The sequence below is a fragment of the Lissotriton helveticus genome, chromosome 3_1, assembly GCF_964261635.1.
Source record: "Lissotriton helveticus chromosome 3_1, aLisHel1.1, whole genome shotgun sequence".
Classification (NCBI taxonomy): domain Eukaryota; kingdom Metazoa; phylum Chordata; class Amphibia; order Caudata; family Salamandridae; genus Lissotriton; species Lissotriton helveticus.
The window spans coordinates 84,810,725-84,834,028 of NC_136061.1; the positions used below are offsets into that span (position 1 = coordinate 84,810,725).

The window sequence follows — 23,304 nt, forward strand, 5'->3', positions numbered from 1 at the left end:
GGTTGCCCAGAGCCAGGCGGTGGCATCGGGCAATCATCCTGTCCACAGGAGCCCCTGTACTGGGCTTGGACCAAGTGCCCAGAAGGATGTCTGTGAGGGCGTCATTAAAAGGCAGGAGGGGCTCCGAAGAGGCCGCTGAAGGTTGAAGCACCTCTGTCAGGATGTTAATCCTGACTGCCGCAGTAGGAAGCTCGAGGCCCAAGGCAACACCACAACATAGGAAGCTCCCTCCTCTGTAGCCACGGTAGGGGGAAAAGCATACCAAGGTCTGGGGAGGTATTTAGACCACTGGTATCGACCAAATCCTTTCACCAGTACAGCTCTTCAAGTTGGTCAGCTAGAGGTCACCAGACCCCTCCCAGATCTCCTCACCCTCCTATGGCTGCCACTCAGGGCCATAGGGAACACCAGGAATTAACATCGGTACAAAAGTACCCTCTGGCGTCGGTACCGACCTCAGTCCGGCACCGGGTCCAAGTCCGGGGTGAGGCTGGGGGTCAATACCGGTTGGGGCGTAGTCACTGGAATCGACACCGGGGAATGTACCGTGAGGTTGACCGGCGCGATCCGGATCTAGGCCCAGATACTTGGAGGCACTCGAGGCCAGGGCCGGTGCCGGCGGCATCGAAGGCCTAGGGTCCCCAGCCGAGTCTGTGAGGCCCGAAGGCACATATGTGGAGTCGGGCTGCCCAAAGATGTTGTGCAGCGCTTCGTAAAATGCACAAAGTTGGGAAGGGGATGCTCCGGCCCTGCTAAAGGGAGGGAAGCGAAGAGCAGTCCAAGCGGGCTCCGAAGACGGAGAGAGATGACGCTCTGAATCCCGGGTCGCGTCAGCCGACGGACGGGGAGAGGGCGAAGAGCGACGATGCTTCTTTGCCTTCTTCTTGTGCTACCCAGGAGTGCGAAGACTTAGGAGGACTAGCGGTAGTGACTCCATGACCGGTCCCGCAACCTTCCTCTCGACAAGGACCTCAAAAGAAGCGGGCGGACTGCCCGCCCTCCAAAAGCTTTTGGGACCGCTCCCGTAAACACTTTGGGTTCATGGCCCACCAGTCGGGGCACGGCTTTGGGTTGTAGTCGCGCTCCAGACGCCAGAGGCACACGAGGTGCGGATTGGTGACTGACATCAGCTTGTGACAGGAGTCACAAGGCTTGAAGCCAGTCCAATGATGGGACAGCCCTCTTGCACCAAGATTCGAAGACTCAAAAAAGATGTTGAGAAAAGTTGAAAAAGTTAAGGCAAAAAATTACTAAGGGGCATGCCCTCTCTGGAATTGGGGTGCTGGCGTGGAAAAGAAAGAACTGACGTCAGCGCGCAGGGGCGTCGTCTAAGTAGACACTACGACGCCGACAACGGAAGTGGGTCGACCGACGCCACCTACTGACGCACAGTGGTACTGCTATGAAATAATTTCTCCCGATCCACCCTGACACCTCGGGGTAATTCTAAGGTAAGGAATCTATAACTACGGTCTCTTTCAGATATCTGACTTTGTAATTAAAGAGTATTTTAAATTACAATTCAAGTGAGTGGAATAAGCATTTCTCTATCTATCACCAAACTGAAGTTATCACTTATTAAGGGAAATAAGGTAACCCAGTGTTAAGTCTATGGGAGAGAGAGCCTTGCTACAGTGAGTTAGCAGTTTTTCCACTATCATTGACATGTAAAACTTAAACACACATGTCCTACTTTTTAAATACCACTTACCCTACTTTATGAGCTTTTAGGGACTACCTAAGGACTAACTTCTAAATATTAAAAAGGAAGGTTTAGGCCTGGTAACATGTTTATTTTGCCAAGTTGAAACTGCACTACAGGCTGAAGTGGTAGGCCTGAAACATGTTTTATAGTGCTACCTCAGTGGGTGGTAGAACGGGTGCACCAGTCCACTTAATATACAGGCCCTGGGTACATGTAGTACCATTACTAGGGACTTGTCAGTAATTTAAATGCATCAATTAGGTGTATAACATTTTTATTATGTTTAAGGGAGAAAGCTCAAACACTTTGCCACTAGTTAGCAGTGGTAAAATGCCCAGAGGCCTAATGCCAACAAAAACGAGTTCAGCAAAAAACAGGGGGGTGTAGGCAAAAAGTCTGGGGAATACCACATTTGATATAGGGCTGAATGCTGAGAAAGGCCAGTCAGGAAGCGCCATTCTAAAAGTAAATATCAAACCTGACAATGCATTTTCTCCTGCTGCCAAAAGCTTCCCGGTTTTGGAAGGTCATATTATATCATTGCGTTGAGACACATTTATCAAAAGTGATAGTTTTAAAACGCGAACTTTGACACATTCAGGACACAGGCTGTGACAACAAAGCAAGAGGCAAGTAAGTGCCATGTGTACCCAATATGTGGCCTACATACTTATCATACTTCGGGCAACATAGTATTGGGAGAGGCAAGAAATTAACAGGGATAGCGGAGTCCAGCGAAGAGTAGGCTCATGCAACAGACATTATCTTAGAATAGCTTTTGCAAAAACACCAGCACTGAAACCTCCATATGAATACAGTCAGTAAATGGAGAAATTGCAATTGAGTATATTACCATGGGTAACAACATACAAAACCTCCAACAAATGTCTGAAGCATAGCACAGTTTAGGCTAGTAAGGTCACAACTTAATGTGGTCAAGAAAAAACTTATTTTTAGCAACAATGTTTTATTAAACAAGGCAAACTAAGTTTGACAACACAGATATGTTTTAATAGTGTTCAGTATATATCACACATGGACAGTACATATGTATTTAACAAAATACAGTACAAATTAGACATGTCCTTAACAAAATGCAAACAAATTCAAAATATAGCCACAAAGTGCAATTGGGTTTAAGCACAGCCAACACGTTTTCATCTTTGACCAAGTCTTCCTCAGGGGGTAATGACGTATTATACCAAAGACCACTAGAATGTAATCTTATCGTCCAATGATCTTGTCAAGTATATATTGTGTAAAATCACAGGTATGAACTGTAAGGTACTAATCACCATTAGCAAAGAGTGCGTAGACATGCAAATTGATATCAGGGTCCACGTTCGGGACGTATATACAATGCAGGAAACGCCAAGAAATACATCCCGAACATTGATCCTGACTTTGGAGATACCACCCCTTATCAAGGGTTTGAGTACTTGTGGCACTCTACGTTGATCGTATCTGATATGCTGTGCTTCAGACATTGTTGGAGATTATGTTAGAACAGGATAAGGTGTCTTTAAACTTCAATAAAGTGTATTTCTTAATACATGGAAGCTTTCTAACTTAGTGCATCAGAGTATTTTTACACAGTATTCATTAAAAGTGAGTTTTTAAACATGAACTGGGAACATTCCGTCCCCCACCCTGATGAAATTTTATTAGTACACAAGGCAGACCCCCTCAAGATTTTGCGGCCTGGGATGATAACTTTTGCAGAACAAAATACCTAAATTTGTGATCCCAACCCCAAATATTTGCCGTTCTTTAGTAGCAGGCAGTACATCTGCTAGTCACAGAACTACCTCTCGGTCACTACTGAAGACTCTGACCGGTCACTTCCTGTGACCTGGCAGAAATGTATAACAGAACAGGACGGTTTAAGATGCCAGAGAGGGCATTTTTAAATTTTAAAATGGTTCTCTCTGGCATTGGACGGCCTCTATTCCCAATGGACGCACTGCAGCAGGGGGCAAATGGAGTGACGAGTACACTGGAGACTTGGGAGGGCAATGGGGTGAGGAGATGGAGCTAGGAGGGGTCCTTAGTTGTTAGGGGAGGGGTGATTATCACGGGAGACGGGAGAGAGGAGACACAAGAGGGGGTGACTCCTCTTTTCTGTGGTAAACTGAGAGGATATGGGGGTACGGCCAGAGCTGCAGACTTTGCACCTGAAAAACCAAGTTTGAGTCCCAACATGTTATTCTGGGCAAATCACTTAAAATTGCTGCACCTAAAAAAAGAGCTGATGTAACACGCTCCAATACATGCAGAGTTTACACTACAGGAAACAAATGGCAGGGCTAGGTCAGGGGTCTGAGAGCACAGGAGGAGGCTTGTGCATTTTAAAGGCAGGTGACAGAGGAACTGAGGACCTCTTCTACCTGTTAAGCTGTTGCTCACCCTCATTTTATTGTCTCAGCACAGTTGTATGAGAATAGACATGAGAGGGAATATGGGTGGGGTGGAATGAGTTTCATATGAGTCTAAAATAGGAGACTTGGATCTGGTAGAACTTCGTCTGCTCCTCTACTACGGAGTAAGATGGGAAGATGCTGAGACCTGCGAGGAGGAGTCGGTATCCTTTTCCATAGTGTAGACATTGATGTTGGCCTCGATACCATCCTGGAAGGTGACCGCTGTAAAGGCTGTAACGAAACGTGAACTTGGTCCTCAAAATGATTGTCTTTTTATGGTCTGAAAGGTAGGGATTGTAGATACGGTGTAATAGGAGGATGCATAACTTGAGGAGGCTTAGACAGGCACTCTACTATCTTTTAAAAACTTAGAGTTGGAAAAACGTGGTATCACTTCAGGAGAAATGCTGGTGAGGTGATGACAGTTGTGGAGAAAGTAGTAGCGATGCGGAGGCAAGAGACGCAATAGAAAGTGATGGAGTAGCCATCATAGGTATTGACATCGTAGGTGATGGTGAAAGTCGTATTCTTTTCTGCATTGAGGGTGCTAGAGACTTTGATGGAGTACTGTGTTTTCCTTTTCAATTTCGAGAGGTGTGACTATGATCGCTGTTATGCTTTTAAAGTCAATGTTGAGAGTCCTACCGATGTCAAAAATATAGCTGCAGACGTCAATAAAGAAAGCAGTTTTTAATATGTTGATCGATTGGTTATCTTCTATGTCTACAGACTCTCAGGCGGCGGATATTTCAATTGTTTGGCGTGCTCGCCATGATGTTGATGAGAGCCAGGCGTTGAACCTTCCTTCAATGGAGAATAGGTGATAGCTGATGCTGTTATCACGTTAGACGTTGATCTTGCATGACAGAGAATGATAAAGTCTGCTATAACCATAACACCACACACTTAAATACTGACCAGCCCAAGCCATTTCAACCTCTACCTAGGCGATGCTTTGTTACTCCTCCTCCCCAATTTGGAATCCAACCACCAAATAGTCAGGAACCATACTGTTATAGGCTGTCCAGGCAAAATAACCAATTTGATGAACCTCTCCCATTGGCCAATTGATACGCTCCTCTAGCATGTCTGGAGGAAAATGATTGACAGTCAACTGAACCAAGGACTAATGTACAGCCCCTATACCCTACATCTAGGATTATGACTTGGAACATTGCTGGCATTAAGGCTAAAGCAGGGAATGATACCTGGACTAATTCACTAAAAACCTATGACATTATAGCGTTTCAAGAAACCTGGGACCAGACAAATAGCTTTTTCCTGGATGGGTACAGACATTTTTGCATCCCAGCGATCTGCAGTGTGGCTGGTAGAGCCAAGGGAGGCTTCCTAAGTCTATTTAAACTTGATTTAAATGGCACATTAAGTCAGTGTAATTCAGGTTCCCAGAACTGTTTAATTGTTGAATTATCATATTCTGATACCCCCAAGATTTTATTTATTAATTTTTAGAAGTCATGTGCCAATGAGTGTACCGGGTCTAATCTGGACTTATTGGAGAAATTCTTGTCAGTCTATAGTACTAATGTGAATACTTTTGAAATAATATTTTTAGGAGACTTTAACATCCATCCCTGTAACCAACCGTGTTCCAGTATTGAAGAAGAAGGCCCTCCATACTATTCATCCATGCATTTTGAACATTCTAAGAGGGGGGAAGCCCTTGAAAATTTTCTGGCGAGATGGAATCTTTACGAGTCTGGTTGCGGGGAAGGTGGTTTTACTTCAACATCCTACGCACGCTATGTAAGATCTTCCGGTGGATCCCCACCGAGACCAGGAAGACGGTCACCCAGGCCCTCGTCACCAGCCGACTGGACTACAGCAACTCCCTCTACGCCGGAACCACTGCCAAACTCCAGAAGAGACTCCAGCGAATCCAGAACGCCTCAGCAAGACTCATCCTGGACATCCCCAGACACAGCCACATCTCCGGACACCTGAGAGACCTGCACTGGCTCCCGGTCAACAAGAGAATCACGTTCCGACTCCTCACCCACGCACACAAAGCCCTTCACAACCAAGGCCCAAGATACCTCAACAACCGCCTCAACTTCTACACTCCCGCACGCCAGCTTCGATCAACCAACCACGCCCTCGCCACCGTCCCCCGCATCCGAAGATCCACCACAGGAGGAAGGTCCTTCTCCTACCTGGCCGCCAAGACGTGGAACTCCCTCCCGACCCACCTCAGCCTGACCCATGACCACCTCGCCTTCAGGAAGCAGCTCAAGACCTGGCTGTTCGAGCAGTAGCGGACCTCCCCTCCCAAGCGCCTAGAGACCCTCCGGGTGAGTAGCACGCTATATAAATGATTGATTGATTGATTGATTTTAGGTTTCATACTTTTAAAGGAACAGACGAAGGCACTATCATTGATTATATTTTTATGTCTTCTTTTATGTTATGTAAGGTTTTAAGGTACAAGACTGGGGTATCGGTCTTTAGTGACCACAATCCAGTGTTAATAGAGATAAAGTCCGTGGACTTATTAACCCTGAAATCTGTGACTCACAAGGGTGGTCTAAGTGTCGTTGTAAAAGATCAAGGACGTAGGCTAAAATGGTCAAACATAGTCCCTGAAACTTTCTTGCAGGAAGTGTTGGATAAGGTTGAGGATGATGTGGCCATATGCCTAGAGAAACAGGCCCAAAACACAGAGGTGGTCATTGCCTTTGATAACATCTGTAGACAAATTAACCTAACCTTACACGCCGGTCCTAGAAAGAGGACAAACTATGGTAAAAGATGGTTTGATAAAAGATGTTCTAGGGCACATGGAGTCTTACTTACGGCCTTGAAGGCGACCCCTAAGGACCAAGCCCAAATAGCCATCTTAAGATCTGCTTATAAGAAAGCAATCTTAGACAGGTAAAATGAGCTGAAAGACGAGGCCTGGTCACAATTACTTGCCCCTGAGACCCTAAGAAACAGTGGGCAGTTCTGGAAAATTGTAAATCAACTGTTATTCTCGGGTGAGGAGAACACTCCCCTTGAGTCTAACATTCCAGACGAGGGCTGGATAACTCATTTTGGGAATATATACTCTACCCCAGGTCCCGAAAATCAAATGGCTAACACCCTTGTTAGATCTGAAGGGCTCCAGGTGATTTTTGAGGCCGCAGAGATAGAAAGAGCTATCGAGCTGACCTCAAAAAACAAGGCTCCTGGTCCCGACGGGGTCCCCGCGGATGTTTTTAAATGTGCCCCAAAATTCTGGTCTAAGATCTTGTGTAGTGTTTTTAACGCTTTAAACCAAAACAACATACCAGTCTCATGGAAAAAATCCATTATTATCCCAGTTTTTAAGAAGGGAGACAGGCAGGCCCCCTCTTGTTATAGACCTATTTTTCTAAGAGATTCCTCGGTCAAAATTTTAGGACGGATAATCTTGCATAAACTCGTAGACTGGGTCAACGACAGAGGGCTCCTGTCCAACCTACAATATGGGTTTAGAACGAAAAGGAGCACATTAGACCAATGCCTTAACTTGCAACTGTTACTGGACAAATATAAAAAGGCGAAAGAGGGGTCAATGTATCTGGGGTTCATGGACCTCTCTTCAGCATTTGACCTTGTAAACCGGGCAAAGTTATGGCAAATTTGAATTAACATGGGTCTTGATCGGGCTTTAGTCGACCTTTTGGCGGACTTAAATTCTGGCCTATTGGCTTCCGTCAGGGTTACTGCTGAGGGGCACTGTACTAGCCATTTTAACTCGGACAGGGGGATCAGGCAAGGGTGCATCCTGGCCCCTCTTCTTTTTACGGTTTATATCAATGCCCTAGAACCTGCACTAAAGGATGCTACCCTTGACATACTTGACATACCTTGACTGGGTATCCCAGTTCTCCTCTACGTGGATGATGCTGTCCTTCTTTCACGGACAGGGGTTGGATTACAGCGGCTCCTGGATGTATTTGGGAACTTTATGGGATCCCTGGACCTTAAAATAAATGTAAAGAAGTCCCAAATCATGATCATGGGGAAGTGCGCTACGAAAACGCAGTCTAAAACTTTTTTCTGTTGCAAAGAAGAACTCTGTAGGGTGCCCACATTCCCTTACCTGGGGATTACATTTGATGAGAGAGGGAATTGGGGTCCGCAGCTTAAAAATAGAAACATCTCCTTTGCAAGAACTACTTCTGCACTCCAGGGCTTTACAAAAAAACTTGGGGCAAGGAATATAGTAGCACTAATGAAGATCTATAAAGCAAAATGCCTCGCAGTAGCCACATATGGTAGTTCAATATGGGGCTATAGTGCCCCTAACTGTTTACAGGTGACCGAAAATAAATTAATGAGATCTGTCCTATCAGTGCCACAGTCCACGCCCTCATATACTATCCATTCTGAACTGGGGGCAGGCTTCATCTCGGACATGATAAGAGTGGCTCCATTAACATGCTGGATGAAGACCTGGATGAACCAGGAAATCTCCTTGAACCATATTATCATGAAAGACTGTCTCCTACTAGAAAATTATAGTAAGATTGAGTGGCTGACATACATTAAAAACAGCCTATTTAAACTAGGGAGACCGGAGCTTTTCTCCTCACCAGAATCAATAAGACCGAAGGACATTGCACTAATTAAGGGAGCAATGGCAGACTTGCTGTCTCTGGAGAGAGAGGAACGCGAAAGAAAAAAACCCACTGTAAGGGCCAACCTCATTATAAGCAGCTCACCTGGTCCCGAAACCTACCTTAATGTGGTGAACCGTCCCTTCCATAGGCTTCTACTAACCCGCTTCCGTTTCAATCTGATCCACCTGAACTTAGGACAGTTCCCTACTTGGAGTACCCCCGAAAAGGCATCGCCGTGTTCCTGTGACAACTTTTCCATACAGAACACATTGCACTTTCTGATGTTCTGTAGTCACTACACGGAATTAAGGATGAAATTCTTGGTCCCTATACTTAAGGAGGCGGGGTTTTTGCAGGTTAAGCCTGCCCTCTTGTACTTGCAATTATTGCAGACCCCAGGATCATTTTTCACGTTGCAAGTTTCTTGGTGGGTGCTGTTAGGATTAGGAACAGGAAAAATTGTTTGACTAATTGTACATAAATGAATTTGGATGTAAATTTGTATGATGTCTGTACTCTAAAAAGTGACAGGGAGGGCAATCAAATGGGCTAATGTTCTTATTCTATTTATTGAGGTTTTGATCTACGAAATTTTTACTTTATGAAATAATCTTTGGAAATGTTTAACTGGCTTAAGATTCTGTTTTTATTATGTATAAATAATGTTTTTAATTGCATGTCTTGTATAGTACCATTGTCTTTTTATGATATTGATTTATCGAAATAAAGTATTCTGACTGACTGACTGATAAAGTCTGTGTCTTTCTTTTCCTGAAGATTTACTTTCTCTCGTCCTGCCCTGGGGTGAGTCCTTTTCAGGAGCAGGCTGCCTTACAGAGGAAGCATGAGAACCTGTCTTCTCCAGCCTTTTTGTATTCTTTCTTAACTATCATGTCCTACATCATTCCTCGATTCCTCTGAACCTTAAGGACTTGTCTGTCTGTCAAAGTCCTTTAGGGCATTTTAACAGATGTTGCAGTCTTTAACTGAATGCAAAACATTGAGGGGGGGCCGGGCAAAGCCAGCAGTCTCCCCTCCCTCCCCCCACAGGAAGGACACTTCTAAAAAAGGGAAGGCATTTCTGAGGACAAAACTTGTCAAAAAAGAGAAACAAACTCACCTCACTTGATATAATGATGTGAACTATGTTGTTGAAAGTGAAAAAGCAAAGTTTTGCAATAAATCTTTAGTCACAAAACAGGTTTGAAACCTCACTTGTGCTTCAGGTTCCTAAAAAGTACTGACTCTGATGCAGCTGCCACCACAGTACACCATGGGCATAGGATGCTCCTAGAATCCTAAAGATACGGAACGTTTTATCACGCTTCTATGCATTTTTACTGCATTTTATACACTTTTACCCCTATCTTGCACTTCTGATGATCAATGCAGGCTTGAAACTCCTCATTAGGGGTTCAACAATGTATTTCCAAGAAAAACATAACCCCAGGCTGATGCTCATCATAAGGGCAGATGAACACCCTGCGTTACATTTCGATGGACAATTTATCCACGGAGTTCATGCATGGAGCGGTAAATTATTCTCCTGACCCAGTGGAGACAAAGAGATAACAAGTGGATGTATGCCCACTGATCTGGCTTCCAGTACTTTGTCAGAGTAAATACTATAGGAAAAAGATATGTGTTTGCCATACCATAGAAAGTCGTCAGCAGTGCCCTTAGCCACAATGTAGTGGATGTTCACAGAACTTGTCTGCCCGATCCGATGCACACGGTCTTCTGCTTGAACCAGGACCTAAAACCATAAATAAAATAAGTGTAAACACTTTTGTAAAATGCCTTGTTACCATGCTGCAGAGGCAGGTTCCCACTACTTAAAGAAAATCCATATACAAATTAATCTTCATGATTCAGCCCAAGCATGTCCCTAGATCCATTTATTCAAGTTTTCAGTTCCATGGGAAGGGATCTGTAACTTCTTGGCAGTTGGCAAGCATGGCAAATACACTGCTTGCCAGCTGCCATGATGCAATGTAGGTTGGCATATCACTATTCTAATATGTGGTACTTCTGCAGGTTCTACACATCTCTTACTGTCCCTTTTTGAAGAGAAAACTGAAGCAGGAAGGCATGGGAGAGAACAAGAAATGTAGAAAGTCATAGTAGTTTAAAGCCCAACCTCAACCAACACCAGCAAAACCTTTTTTTAATAGTCCTAGCGGTGTAGGAGGTGGATGCTGATGCACAGTGAAGGGAATGGGAGTTTAAGAAATTTTATAATGGGGAGTTCAGGTTTGAAGGCAGGCGTTCCACAGGAGGACCCCTTAAAAGCTTTATGGATCCTACTATATTACAGATGGTGATACAAGCATCACCTTGATACTTAACACAGCTTAGATCCTTAATTTCAATTCTTTTTGCTATTTCAACCCAGTGACCTTTCATGAAAGAATAATAAATCTAAATACAAGAAGATAGTTGGTTTACGTTGATACAATCAGCACTGCAGCACGTGACACTCATTTGTAATTCCAATGGGATACTTGTAGATCAACACTTGTGCACACAATCAAAACCTGTGCAATGCAGTGGCTGAAATATGGGATTATTGAAGCACTACTGCTCATTATTTGTATTTTTCCAGCCTAACATAATGTCTATGTTTTTATGCCCCAGTAGTTTGTCATCATTGGTTCTAACAACCTTCAGCCTGATTCTTTAATCAGGGGCTCAATTCTCATCTCCCTGATAAGAGATGCAGCATAAGAGGATGAATTGTTTCTTAAGCGAAATTCTGAGAAACTGATTGAAGTGGATTAACAGTTAACGTGTGAATTCAAATGCTGGGCATGTGTATATACATTCCATGACCAGCTATGCATCTTATAAAATTGTTCCATCTAATTTGGAAATCTTTCTAACAGCTGTCAAATATAGAAGTTCAATAATCCAAGATTGCTTTTCATCCTAAACTAAATTTAAACCACTGTATCTCTACTGAACAGGTAGGTATTGGTCATAGGTCTGGCATGCTTGTCACCTTCAAAATGGGGTACGTGCTTCCTCCGCTGTACTGCAAGTGCATTATAGTCAAAGCTCTGTATCTAACGCTGGCTGAACATCTGCCATGTTTTGACTAAGTACCCTGTCCACCCAACCCGAAGGTCCTTAGGGCAAGATGTACAAAATACTTATTTTGCATTTCCTAAATAGCAACTCCTCAGAAATCGCTATGTGGGAAACGCAAAATGGTATGCGCAGAAATAGAGATTCCCTAATAGCGATTAATACAGAGTAGGAATCGCTATTAGGAAACCGCTAATTGAGTAGTACTAAACCATTAGTTTCCTTAGGCTTAAATCCTCATAGGTATGATGGTTTTGCATTTCCTAATTTGCGATTTCCTAATAGGAAATAGCAAATTAGGAAATGTTAAAGCTCGGGTCAGGTTCAACCTAAGGCCCCCCTTCCTACACCCCGAAAAAAGTGGCGCTCATGCACTAAAAAAAGCATTTAAGAGTACTTTTTAAAACTTTCACATGGTTGCTATCGACTTTTAGTCAATGGTAATAGCATTTCTTAAGTGCCCAATTCGCATTTAAGAAATGCTTTGTACATGTGCACAAGAAATCGCAATTAAGAAATCCCTTCTTACGATTTCCTCTTTAAAAAAAAATATATTTTTCTTCAACATTAGTCAATTTCAGTTTAGTGTCACTTCCACATGTGCATTTGTGATACATTGTATACTTTACATGAAAATTATGCATTCTCCTATTACAATATTTACACAGGACCCTAACATAAACAACCGTTTGATGACAGATAACACTGTTCTGCCTGGTGTCAATCTAGTCATTCTCCTCCCAACCCCTCCTCCTAGATCCCTTACAGTCCCCTGAATTCCACCCAGTGGCTCCATATTTTCCCCTATTTTCGAGGGCAGTTTATACTCTCATACACCAACTTTCTGCTGTGCTACACCAGTCTAAACCGGACTTCCATTGCTCAAATCCGGGGGAGTGTGAAGGTGGGGGCTTGAGGTTGGCTTGCTCCCCAAGGCCTAGCGATGTTTCTTTTCGCTACCACTGCCGCTACAATTAGGCACATCTTCTGATACTTTTGCCATTTCTGTTTACCCATTACACACAAGATGTGCCATTTGCCCTCCAATAGTATTTCTTCCCCTAATCCCTCAGACATTATTAGTGTCACCCTTTCCCAGTATTGCTGTATGACCGGGCATCCCCAGATGTTATGAAAGAATGTACCCTTTTCTTTTCAGCCCCTTGTACAGAGGTCCGACGGCAATGACCTAGCTTGTGCATCAGTACTCTTCTTGTGTAAGATGTATGTAGGATGCTAAGCTGGACCAATCGAAATCTCGCTCTGAGCGCTACTTTTTTGGGACTTTGTATTGCTTCCGTCCAATCGTCCTCTGTCTAATAGCCCGATGTCCTATTTCCCAGACCTCCCGTAGGGGCTACAGCAGATCGGGCAAATTATTACTTATTTGCCTATATAATAAAGATGTGGCTTTTTCACAGATTGGGTCCATTAATAGCCTATCTTCTAAGGCAGCATAGTCTTGAAGTTGCTCCCCTTTTCAGATGTACCTCTGAAGTGCATGTCCTAATTGCATGTATCTGTATCAGTCTGTGTCGGCCAGCTGGTATGCCTTCTGCAGGTCCTCAAATGAAATTATTGCCAAACCTCTCCATACATCCCCCGAGTTGTGTCTAGTAGTCTCCATTTGCTAAACCCCTGTAGATCACCTACTTCCTGCAGTAAGTCACTGTCCCAAAGTGGGCTTCAGTATGTTCACCTATTGTCCCAACCTAGGATTTTAGTGGCTATTTTCCACTCTCGTATCACTGCTTGTGTATGCGTGGGCATTCATTTTTCGTTAGTTTTCCTGATATACACTCTGGTATCCCCTCTGTCCCATCACAAGGTGGTCCACCCTGTATGCTGGTTTGTTCCTTTCTGCAAAGAGACAGTTGTGAATTATTACCAACTGTGAGGCCCAATAGTATTTTTTAATGTCCAGGACTGCCAGGCCACTTTTGTAAACTCTTCTTTGGAGCTAAATTAACGCTATCCTTGATCCTCCCCCATCCCAGAGGAGCCTCCTCAGCTCACTGCCTACTCCTCTAAAAAACCGTTCTGGTATTCTGCATGGGGTATTTTGTAGTAAATAAAACGTAAGTGACAGTGTCATCATTTTAAAGAGGATCGCTCTTTCCATCAAAGAGATGGGAAGATTTTGTTTATGCGCCACATCTCTTTTCAGGCGCTCCAATTAGGTCATCATATTTTCCTCAAAAAATTCAGATTCTGATTGCGATAGTAATGCCTAGATATTTACATTCATCTTCAGTTTGTAGTTTGATTGTTGGCGGTGGTGGTTGACCCATTCTGAGAGTCCGAAGAGGAGAAACTTGTCCCAATTAATTTTATAGCGTGAATAACTACAGATGGAATATCTGCGGAGGTCTGTCGACTGTGTAGCGGGGCCTAGTGGCGTAAAGTAGGATGTCATCTGCATATAGGGCTATACGTTCCTCCCATTTTCCTCCACCCATTATCCCAGTCACCAAAGGTTCTCCTCGAATCCAGGCCGCCAGCGGCTCCAGGGCCAGAGCAAATACCATAGGGGACAGTGGACATCCTTGCCTAGTGCCTCCATGTCGGGCAAAGGAGTGGGAGATCGAGCCATTCACTCGCACTCTAGCCAGTGGGTTAGTGTAGAGTAGCTTGACCCATGACTGGTATCGGTGGTCCGAATCCAAACCTCTCCAGGACCGCAAATAAATATTGCCATTCAATACTGTCAAATGCCATGCGTACATTCAGTGAAAGTAACACTCCATCTTCTTCTACAAGGGACTTGCATAACCCCATCGAGGCGCCTAAGGTTCAATCTGGTACTCCAATGTGGCATGAATCCCGACTGGTCAGGGTGCACCAGAGATGCGATTACTCCCCTGAGGTAAATCACCAAAAATGTTGCATCTATGTTTAACAACGAGATAGGCCTGTAGGAACTAGTCATCTGGAGGCTGGCCTTCCTTGACAATGACTACAATAGTGGCCATTCATTGGTCTTTCAGTAAATATCCCCTTTTCGTTGCCACTTCAAACATTTTCAGCAGGTGTGGTGCCACCACACTCACGGTTTCCTTTGTTTAATTCTGCAGGCAGGCCGTTGGGCCCAGGGATCTTACCATCCTGTAAATCCCTTATAGCCCCAGTAATCTCTTCAACTGTAGGGTTTTTTTTACCAAGTAATCTCAGTCTTCGTCAGTCAACATAGGAAGCCGTACGTCTGTGAGTAACTCTCGACAATCACCTTCTGTCCTGGCGAACTTAGAGCAGTATAATCCCTCATAGCACAGTGCAAAGGCCTTCGCTATTTCTTCCTCCATTACCTGTATTTTTCCTTTGGAGTCTTGTATTTATACCACAAAGCTTCTCTCCCTATCCCTCTTTTCTAACCACGCTATCATTTTGTTGGCTTTGTCGCCCACATCATACAGCCGCCTTTGTGATGCTAAGGACATTGCCGCATTTGATGCTAGGTCTCTCATTTCCTGCTGTTTGAGACTAATATGATGCAGAATCGGATGGTAGGCTTCCTCCCCACTAGTGCCTGTGCTTCCAACTGAACTATTTCTCCCTCTAGAGTGTCTCAGTGGACCTTCTTTTCTTTCCTGCAGCCCCCCCCAGCAAAGCCTGTATATATTTGCATGTCATGGTTTTAAAGGCTTCCCATAGGGTACACTACGAGTCCACTGCGATTTCCTATTCTTGGTGTCACAAAATGCGATTTCTAATGAGTAGAAATCACATTTTGAGATTCCCAAATGGCCTTTGTACATGCCAAAAGGCTATTCAGCATTTTTGAACAGGCTGAAATAGTGATTTGGCACATGAAGAAATGCTAAACAGCTTCGTACATCTGGCCCTTGGTCTTCCTGAAAGTGCTTTTATTAAGGAACTTAGGAAAGTCAGCACCAGGGTTTTTGACACAGTTTTCAAAGATAGATATGCTCATAATGTCTTAGGAATGGGCCTCTGGACCCCTTCAGCAGATTACCACGCAGTGAAAGGAGTTGTATTTGGCAGTTGTCTATATTTTTGTCATGTTGCAGGTGAGGAGCCAAAGCCCACTGGAAGAGACCTCCTCCACAATGAGTGCGCTACAGGCACAACAGAGACAATTCATCCTGAGTCATGGGGAGGAGTTAGTAAAGGTGTACCTGGCACCTAAATAATATTGATCAGGATATTTATTTAACATTTCAAATTTTACTTAATTTATCATTCTCATGTTTCTCTCTCTAGTACGTTTTACTAGTATTTATGCATGTGCTTTCTCTAGGGGAGAGCAAAGGTTTGATATTGCACTCAAATGCAGTCAATAGTGTCTTAATGTAGCGTGTGACAGGAAACACACGAAGACTACTGTCACGTCATATGGTCACAATTTTCATCTATTTCTGTCACAGGCGATTGGCCCAGCCACTCATTGGCTTGGGGCAGGAGAGCGGTTAATAAGAATAGAATAAATAAAAAAAAACATGGAGATGGAGCAAAATGTCGCCTGTGGAGTGGGGGTTGGGTATCCAATTAGCGAAGCAGTGTATTAGGGAGAGAACTAGTGGAGGCAGAAGGGAGAAACACGTGAGCGTGCAGGGTCAAGTATTTGGCGGAGAAGCAGCACACTATATCGAGCAAGAAAAAAGCTTCTCCCTAAATTTGAGCAATGTAACAACACAAGTCAGCAAGTCAAATGAATGGTAAAGACGTCAAGCTCAAAATCAACCAAAGGTAAGCAAGGGGAGGGCGTTAGAGCAATCATGAGTTTGTGGAATTGTCCTACAAGGTCTTTCGCAAACGGATGAGATCTAAAAAGTCATGTGAAAAAGAGAAAGTGTTTTGTGAAAGTAAAGATAAAGGAACAGATATGCAGATTATGGCCCCCATTCTAACTGTGGAGCGCATTACTTTATGGAAATTCCACCAAGCAAGAAAAAAATATACCACACAATTTTTATTCTCTAGGGCTAGAGTAACCCCCAATACAAAGTTTGAGAGATTGGAAGGAGGGACAACAAGCAAAATCAGAGTTTACGTCTTGATCGCCATACAGTTTTCCTTGTTGTGACCTCTTTTTCTCCTTTTAAATTTGACCTAGTATTACATGGCAAAATGTGCATGGGGAAAATATTTGCAATACAAGAATACCACACTACTCTGAATGTTGGGATCATAATATTTAAAATGGGAGCTTAACTAGGTTTTACAGCCAAAATTCAGGTTGAGAATGAAAGTGCAGACTACACAGATCCGGAAACTGCTACTGATCTGTAGGCCTGAGAAGTACAACACTATTTGTTGATTACCATATGCCACCATCACTGCAATTCTACAACTGCATTTCCACTATATGCTACTAGCCTCTGATCACTATATGCCACTATCCTTTAGTTACTATAGGGCACTATTTTGATGGGTATCTGCCAATATTTTTGATCACTACATGCCACCATTATTGCAGTTGTTCACTGCATATTCACTATATGCTAATAACCTCTCGTTGCTACATGTCACTATTGTTTATTCACTACATGCCACCATCCTTTGATTCCTACCCGCTGCTATCCTTTGACCACTACTTGCTGCTATTTTTTAATTTCTATGTGCTACTATCTTTTAATCACGACATGCCATTATCCTTTGATTACTGCTTATCGCTATCCTTCCATCAGGCCATACCACAACTATTTGATCAGTACATGCAGGTACAATTAAAAAATTTAATATTGGCTTACACCTGGATTCCAAAACAGCTCGGCAAAGACCACCAAGTCCGCAGCAGAGAGGGTCAGGCCCATGTTGGCTGCTGTGATGGACAACACAGCTACGCAGCAATTCTCAGAGAATTGGAATTTTTGGCACAGGGCTTGACGGTCAGCAGATGAGGTGTGGCCATCGATGCGAATGTGCCCCACATTCTGTTGAAGACATAAACAGCAGGTTCATTGGTTCTGTAACCATTATGAGAATATTAAACATACAAATAATTTGACTGTTGGATGCAAAAATGTGTATTAGAGTAACAGGGTGAGTAGCCTCGGAACTGCATGCATGACCCAGAATAGGAGTGGTTGTGAATGACAAAATTGAAAGATTGTACAAGTCACTCAAGACTGAAGTTTAGTTTTGAATCACACCCCAACCCAATGAAAATACTGATGAGAGAAATGAACCCCTCCTGCCCAATCCCTTCTCCCAATATATGTTTATAAACTGTCCATGGTGTTAGTATTGAAGGAGAAGAAGCTGTGGTGAGGAAACAGATGAATGATCTTATCCCTAAGACAGGAGAGAGGATGGAAGAATTAAAGGATAATACAAATAACTCCAGTTTTGCATAGATTGTCCATCCACTAATATTTGGCTAGAACGACCATTAGGCTATGCAGTGCAGCCCTACTTGAGTTACATAAAATACAAAGACTCTTGGGCTGCAGCACTATCATTTGGTTACACGGTGTATATAGGCTCTCGCCTTAGAACACAATACTTTATCCCAATTCAAACAGATTGTACAGGCATTCAAACTGTAGTAAAATTAATTAGGCACATAAATCCTACAGGCTCTAATCTAAGAGTATAGTAGCATTTTTCAGTTGGATTCTACAGTCTCTAATCTCAGACTGTGTTAATATCCCATTAATGAAACAAATCCTGCAGGCACATGAGACCGCAATACCATCATTAAGTTACGGCGAACACAGGTACCTTAATATTAGCCCACAGTACTGTCCTTCTGTTACACAGATTCTACTGCCCTTACACTGTAGAACTAGACTTCAGTTACAGAATCCAAAGGCTCCAATGGAAGACAATATCATTATTTGAGTACACAGAATCCCTGATCTTATATCATGTCTGTAGAGTACTCAACACCTGAGTGGATTCCTGGCACGGAAGAAAACAAAACCGTGATGAGTGGAATGATTGAATTGGCTTTAGCCACTGGTAATTACTCAGGGCTGCATTCCACTCCATCATTTCTGTTCAAGGACAGAGAACGCCATTTGGAAATCAGCCTTATACCTCCTACAAATGGAACAGTCCAGGCCACACTGCAAGGCCAAGTTTCTCTCTAGATGAAAATACACAACAACCTATATTGGTTTTGGTGTATCGAGGCCTCATTGCTGAGGTGTACCTTGATTCTTATGGCACAGTAAGCACGGGATCCAGGTCCGGGCATAAACATTGTACTTAGGAAAAACAAAAAGGTGATTGGTGGACTGGTGGAAGGGTGAGAGTGGCACAGTAGACAACAATGAGGGACTGGAATGCTGCCCAGGGTAAATACCCATGGCACAGACTAATTTAAGCATACCACCATCACCTTTTGTTTTTGTCATTTTAACGCTGTATGTGCTATCGGTATGCAGTATGGGGGACCCACGCTCACTGCACCATAGGAATCCAGCTGGAACTCACTGAAGAGGTCCAAATAGGCCAAACCCATATAGGGTTGTTTATTTTGCCAGTCAGAGTGGACTCGGCCAAGGAGTTCAGACTGGATTGTTCCTAATAGAGCAAGACCAAGCCTGACTGGTATGAGAGTTGTTCTCATGTATAACTCTACAGTAGAAAAAAAATGATTGACTGGAATGCATCCTAGAACAATAACCAACGGCTGAGATTAATCCAAGTGTTCCACCCATGACTGTTTTGTTTTTCTCAAGGGGGTCTCTGGAACATAAGTTCTGAAGATACACGCTTAAAAAGAGCCTAATGAAAAGCAGTCAAACACGGAAGTTGGAAAACCTTTACTATCATCGTAACATTTGGTCCAATAAAGTATGTCCCCAGAGGAAAGGCCAGAATCAAAACAGCTCCCCAATCCACCATCTGGCTACGAAAAGTAACATAAAAGAGAGTATAATGTTGCCATCAGAGACAGGAATAACGCAAGCTGAGTCTGGGCCTCTAGTCGGACACCCTATCCCGTACATAGCCCAATGGGCTATAAAATCCACACATAGCCCACGCAATGGGTCATACAAAGGACTTTAAATTGAACGACCTCAGACAGCGGGAACATTTCTGCTACCTCCCAGCTAGGTTCATGCTGTACAAAAATCACAAACATAAGGTAGGCTAAGGCATCTGGAAAATCTATATTTTTGAGAGCATTACCTTATTCGAGCCTGGACCCTAGAACTATAGGCACAGTTGGTTGGTAAGTCTCCTATTTGAGATTGGAAACGATTGTATCAGAATGACTCTGGATAACAACAAGGCAGTGCTGCTGGTGTTATTAGATCTGACAGCAGCCTTTGATACTGTCTCGCACCAGATACTGATAAATCGTTTGGGAGAATCTTGTCTGCAGGGACAGGCATTTAAGCGGCTTCCCAGTTTTCTGGACCAGTGCACTCAAACGATTAACTTAGGTTAATTTTGCTCCCAGACTTTAAAGCTTACTAAGGGAGTGCCGTAGGGCCCTTGTTTGAGCCCCGCAGTGTTCAATGTTTATGTGGCCCCCCTTGCTAAGATTATTAGGGAATATGGTTTCACTCCCTTCTCATATGCGGATGACACTCAACTACTTTTGTCCTTTGATAAGGACACGGAGTCAGTTGACCAACGCTTTGCAGAGAATGTGCAGGCCATATCTGGCTGGATGTCGGATAACTTTCTTCGGCTAAATGTGTATAAGACTGAGATCCTCTTGTTTGGCTCCGCGCAATCCATCTAGTCCCCTAGCTGGTGGCCTACTGTGTTACACGCCGCTCCTGCTCCCTCTCTTGTTGCAAAAAATGTAGGGTCCGTCTGGATAATTCTTTGACTATGAAGAAAGATCAAGTCATGGCGATATCAGGGACATGCTACCACACTCTGACTCTCCTGCGCAGAGTGTTTCAGTGGCTGTCCTTAGCAGTACGGTGTACCCGGTACAGGAAACTACGAGCAGGAGGAAGGACTTTCGCAACCTCGCTCCTAAATATTGGAACACTCTGCCCGAGGATCTGCGCAAATGCCTCAGTCTTTTTCGATTCAGGAAAATCCTGAAGAAGGAATGATTTGTACCTGACCTGTACTTTGTCTTGTCTGCAGCGCGGAGACACCCCTTCGATGGTGATTTCAGCGTTTCATAAATTCCCCTTACAATTACAACGATCCTCCAGAGAAACCAAATCTGACAAAAGCAGGATGCTACGATAAATCAACAAAGATGATTATACAGATGAAAACTACATTTTGATAGTTGAGACAAATTAGCAGGTAGCTATATTACTAGGCCAGAACAATGGGCCCTAGATGTTTGACTCTTCCTCCAGTAACCAGGCCGTCGTTATTCTCTCTGTTCAACATGAGGCTGTGGCAGCCCATCCAGTGCATATCTGCAACAAGACCATGCAACATGATATGTTTATCTCTAAAAATGAGAGGTACCCTTGTGTCATCAATGCCCTTGGCAAAGGCTTTAACCTGATGATCTGGGCAAGTGCCTCATGCCAATTGTTAAACCAGAGAAGATGGCGAGCAATTAGAAGCTTGAAGTGAAAGCTGGTAGGTGAACCACCTGGCTGTGAGCCGACACAAAAGATTGGAGCTATGACGGTGCAGCTGGGCCATGAGGATCCCTCAGTCAACAATGGAAAAATAGCCCATAGGTTTAGAAACACCAGAGTCAAGAAGCTGTCACATTCAACCGCAATCCTCAAGTCGCTATGGGCAGAAGTTAGTACTAATGATATGCAGTTACTGGTGCTGAAGCCTAGTTGAAAGCCATTAAAAACTTTAAGAAATCATGGAACTGAGATGCCACTATTGTTTTCAAAACCTACAGCTACAGGATGTAAAGATATTGGGTGAAGGATGACCAAGTCTTTAGGATTTATGAAAGGTTTTTCTTTTTAATAGGACATAATACATCTTTCCTCAGTTCTTTAAATAACCCAGAAATAAGTGAATGATTAGTTAATACAACAGTACAACATCTGCACTACAATCTTTGCAAAGTTTGTAAGGAATAAAGCAGGACAGTGGTGCAAAACATCCATATTGCATGCAAGTCTGTATATGATATTTCTATAGAGCGAAAATAACCAATATGAAAGTGTAGACAGCAATTTTGTAAGTTCCTCAACGGAGAGAGATTTATAACAAGTAAACGAAGATGAGCAAAGAACTGTAAAGGTATCAAAATAGATGAACAGGACAACACAATCGACATACATATTGTAATATGACTGTTGTGGAAAAAGCCCTATCTAAACGCTGAAGTGCAGTCCTTTAAAATGAACATAATATTCTGTGTCTCAGCAGAGACTGGAGTACTGTTTGTAATTACAAATCAGAATATTAGGCTATGTAAATAAAAACAGAGCAACCCGGGTGATTACACTATAAAGATAACAACTGATCTACTATGTATTATTGCCAGTAGTAAATAGCACCAAACAGACACCAGTGACCTGCTAAAAGCGTAACACAACAAACATGCCTAAATGTAGCTTATATCAACTTTCTTTTGACAACATATGCATATTGCAAGGGCATAAAATGATCACAGGTATGGGGTGGCGGAACTCTGCAAAATTCTGAAGCACACTTTTGGGATAAATGGCAAAAAGATGCAAAGAAACATTGGGCCAACACCAATGCAAGCAGTGAGAAATTATCAAAAAACGCAGCTGGTCCAAAAAGTCTGGAATATGAAATCATTTAGGTTCTAAAGGTCTTATAGAGCTACTTTTAACAAGCGACTGTTTCAAACCTTGTGAATAACTACTGGTCATCCTCAGGAATGTCAGCTCAAAAATGCAACTGAAAATGATGCAGTGAAAAGGATGGTATGCCTTTAATATACTAAAAGAAATCAAGGTCTATGTGAAACAAATTAGAAAGTTTACTCGGGTTTCAGGAACCAATAAACAACTATATTAATTTATGTGAATACGTAATTAATGCATTACTTGTAGCATTGCAAGGATTTGTAGACTCGAGCACTAAAAAACTGTACCATCCTTCAGTTAGGAAACATTGCCTTCAAAGGGATTTCACTCAGTCTTCGCTCTCCCCATTTCCCAGCTGGTTTGGATAATCCAGGCAGGATGGACTAGAACAACAAATTATTTGCATTCGGTAACACTTTTTCTGGCGGATACTCTCTTTAACTGCAGATTCCTTACCTTGTAAATACCCCTGGGTGCAAGACTGGACCTGCATGTGGTGTCATGCGGCCTTTCATTAACTCCGTCAAGCCAAGAAGGAATGCCGGAGCAACATATGAGTGCACCCCTGAGTGATGGCTTCAGTTTTTCTAGACCATGTCCGCACCGTCAGAAGGTGACAGTGTGCAGATCTCTAAATAGGGACCTTTTTATGGATGTGGAAAAGGGTGCAGTCCACAGAACGGGAAGGTGTGAGGGCTGTGAGGAATCTGCATTTTGATAGTCTTCACCAGAGAATGCTTTACTAAAGGTACCAACTAGTTCTTCTGATGAATACTTCCCACCGCAGATTCCTCACTTTGTGAATAGATACCAGAGCAGAACCTCCAAAGTTGGTG

At 43.3% G+C, this 23,304-nt stretch overlaps 1 protein-coding gene across 1 annotated transcript in view; it reads right to left on the reverse strand.

The window, feature by feature from the left end:
- The window catches only part of SMARCAL1 (SNF2 related chromatin remodeling annealing helicase 1), a 326,034-nt gene that overhangs the window by 19,148 nt on the left and 283,582 nt on the right, over nucleotides 1-23,304 (reverse strand). Inside the window, exons 14-15 of the mRNA XM_078679275.1 lie at nucleotides 17,531-17,713; nucleotides 10,388-10,488 (exon numbers count right to left, since the gene is read on the reverse strand). Coding sequence (XP_078535401.1) covers nucleotides 10,388-10,488; nucleotides 17,531-17,713 — 284 coding nt within the window. The remainder of the gene's footprint in view (nucleotides 1-10,387; nucleotides 10,489-17,530; nucleotides 17,714-23,304) is intronic.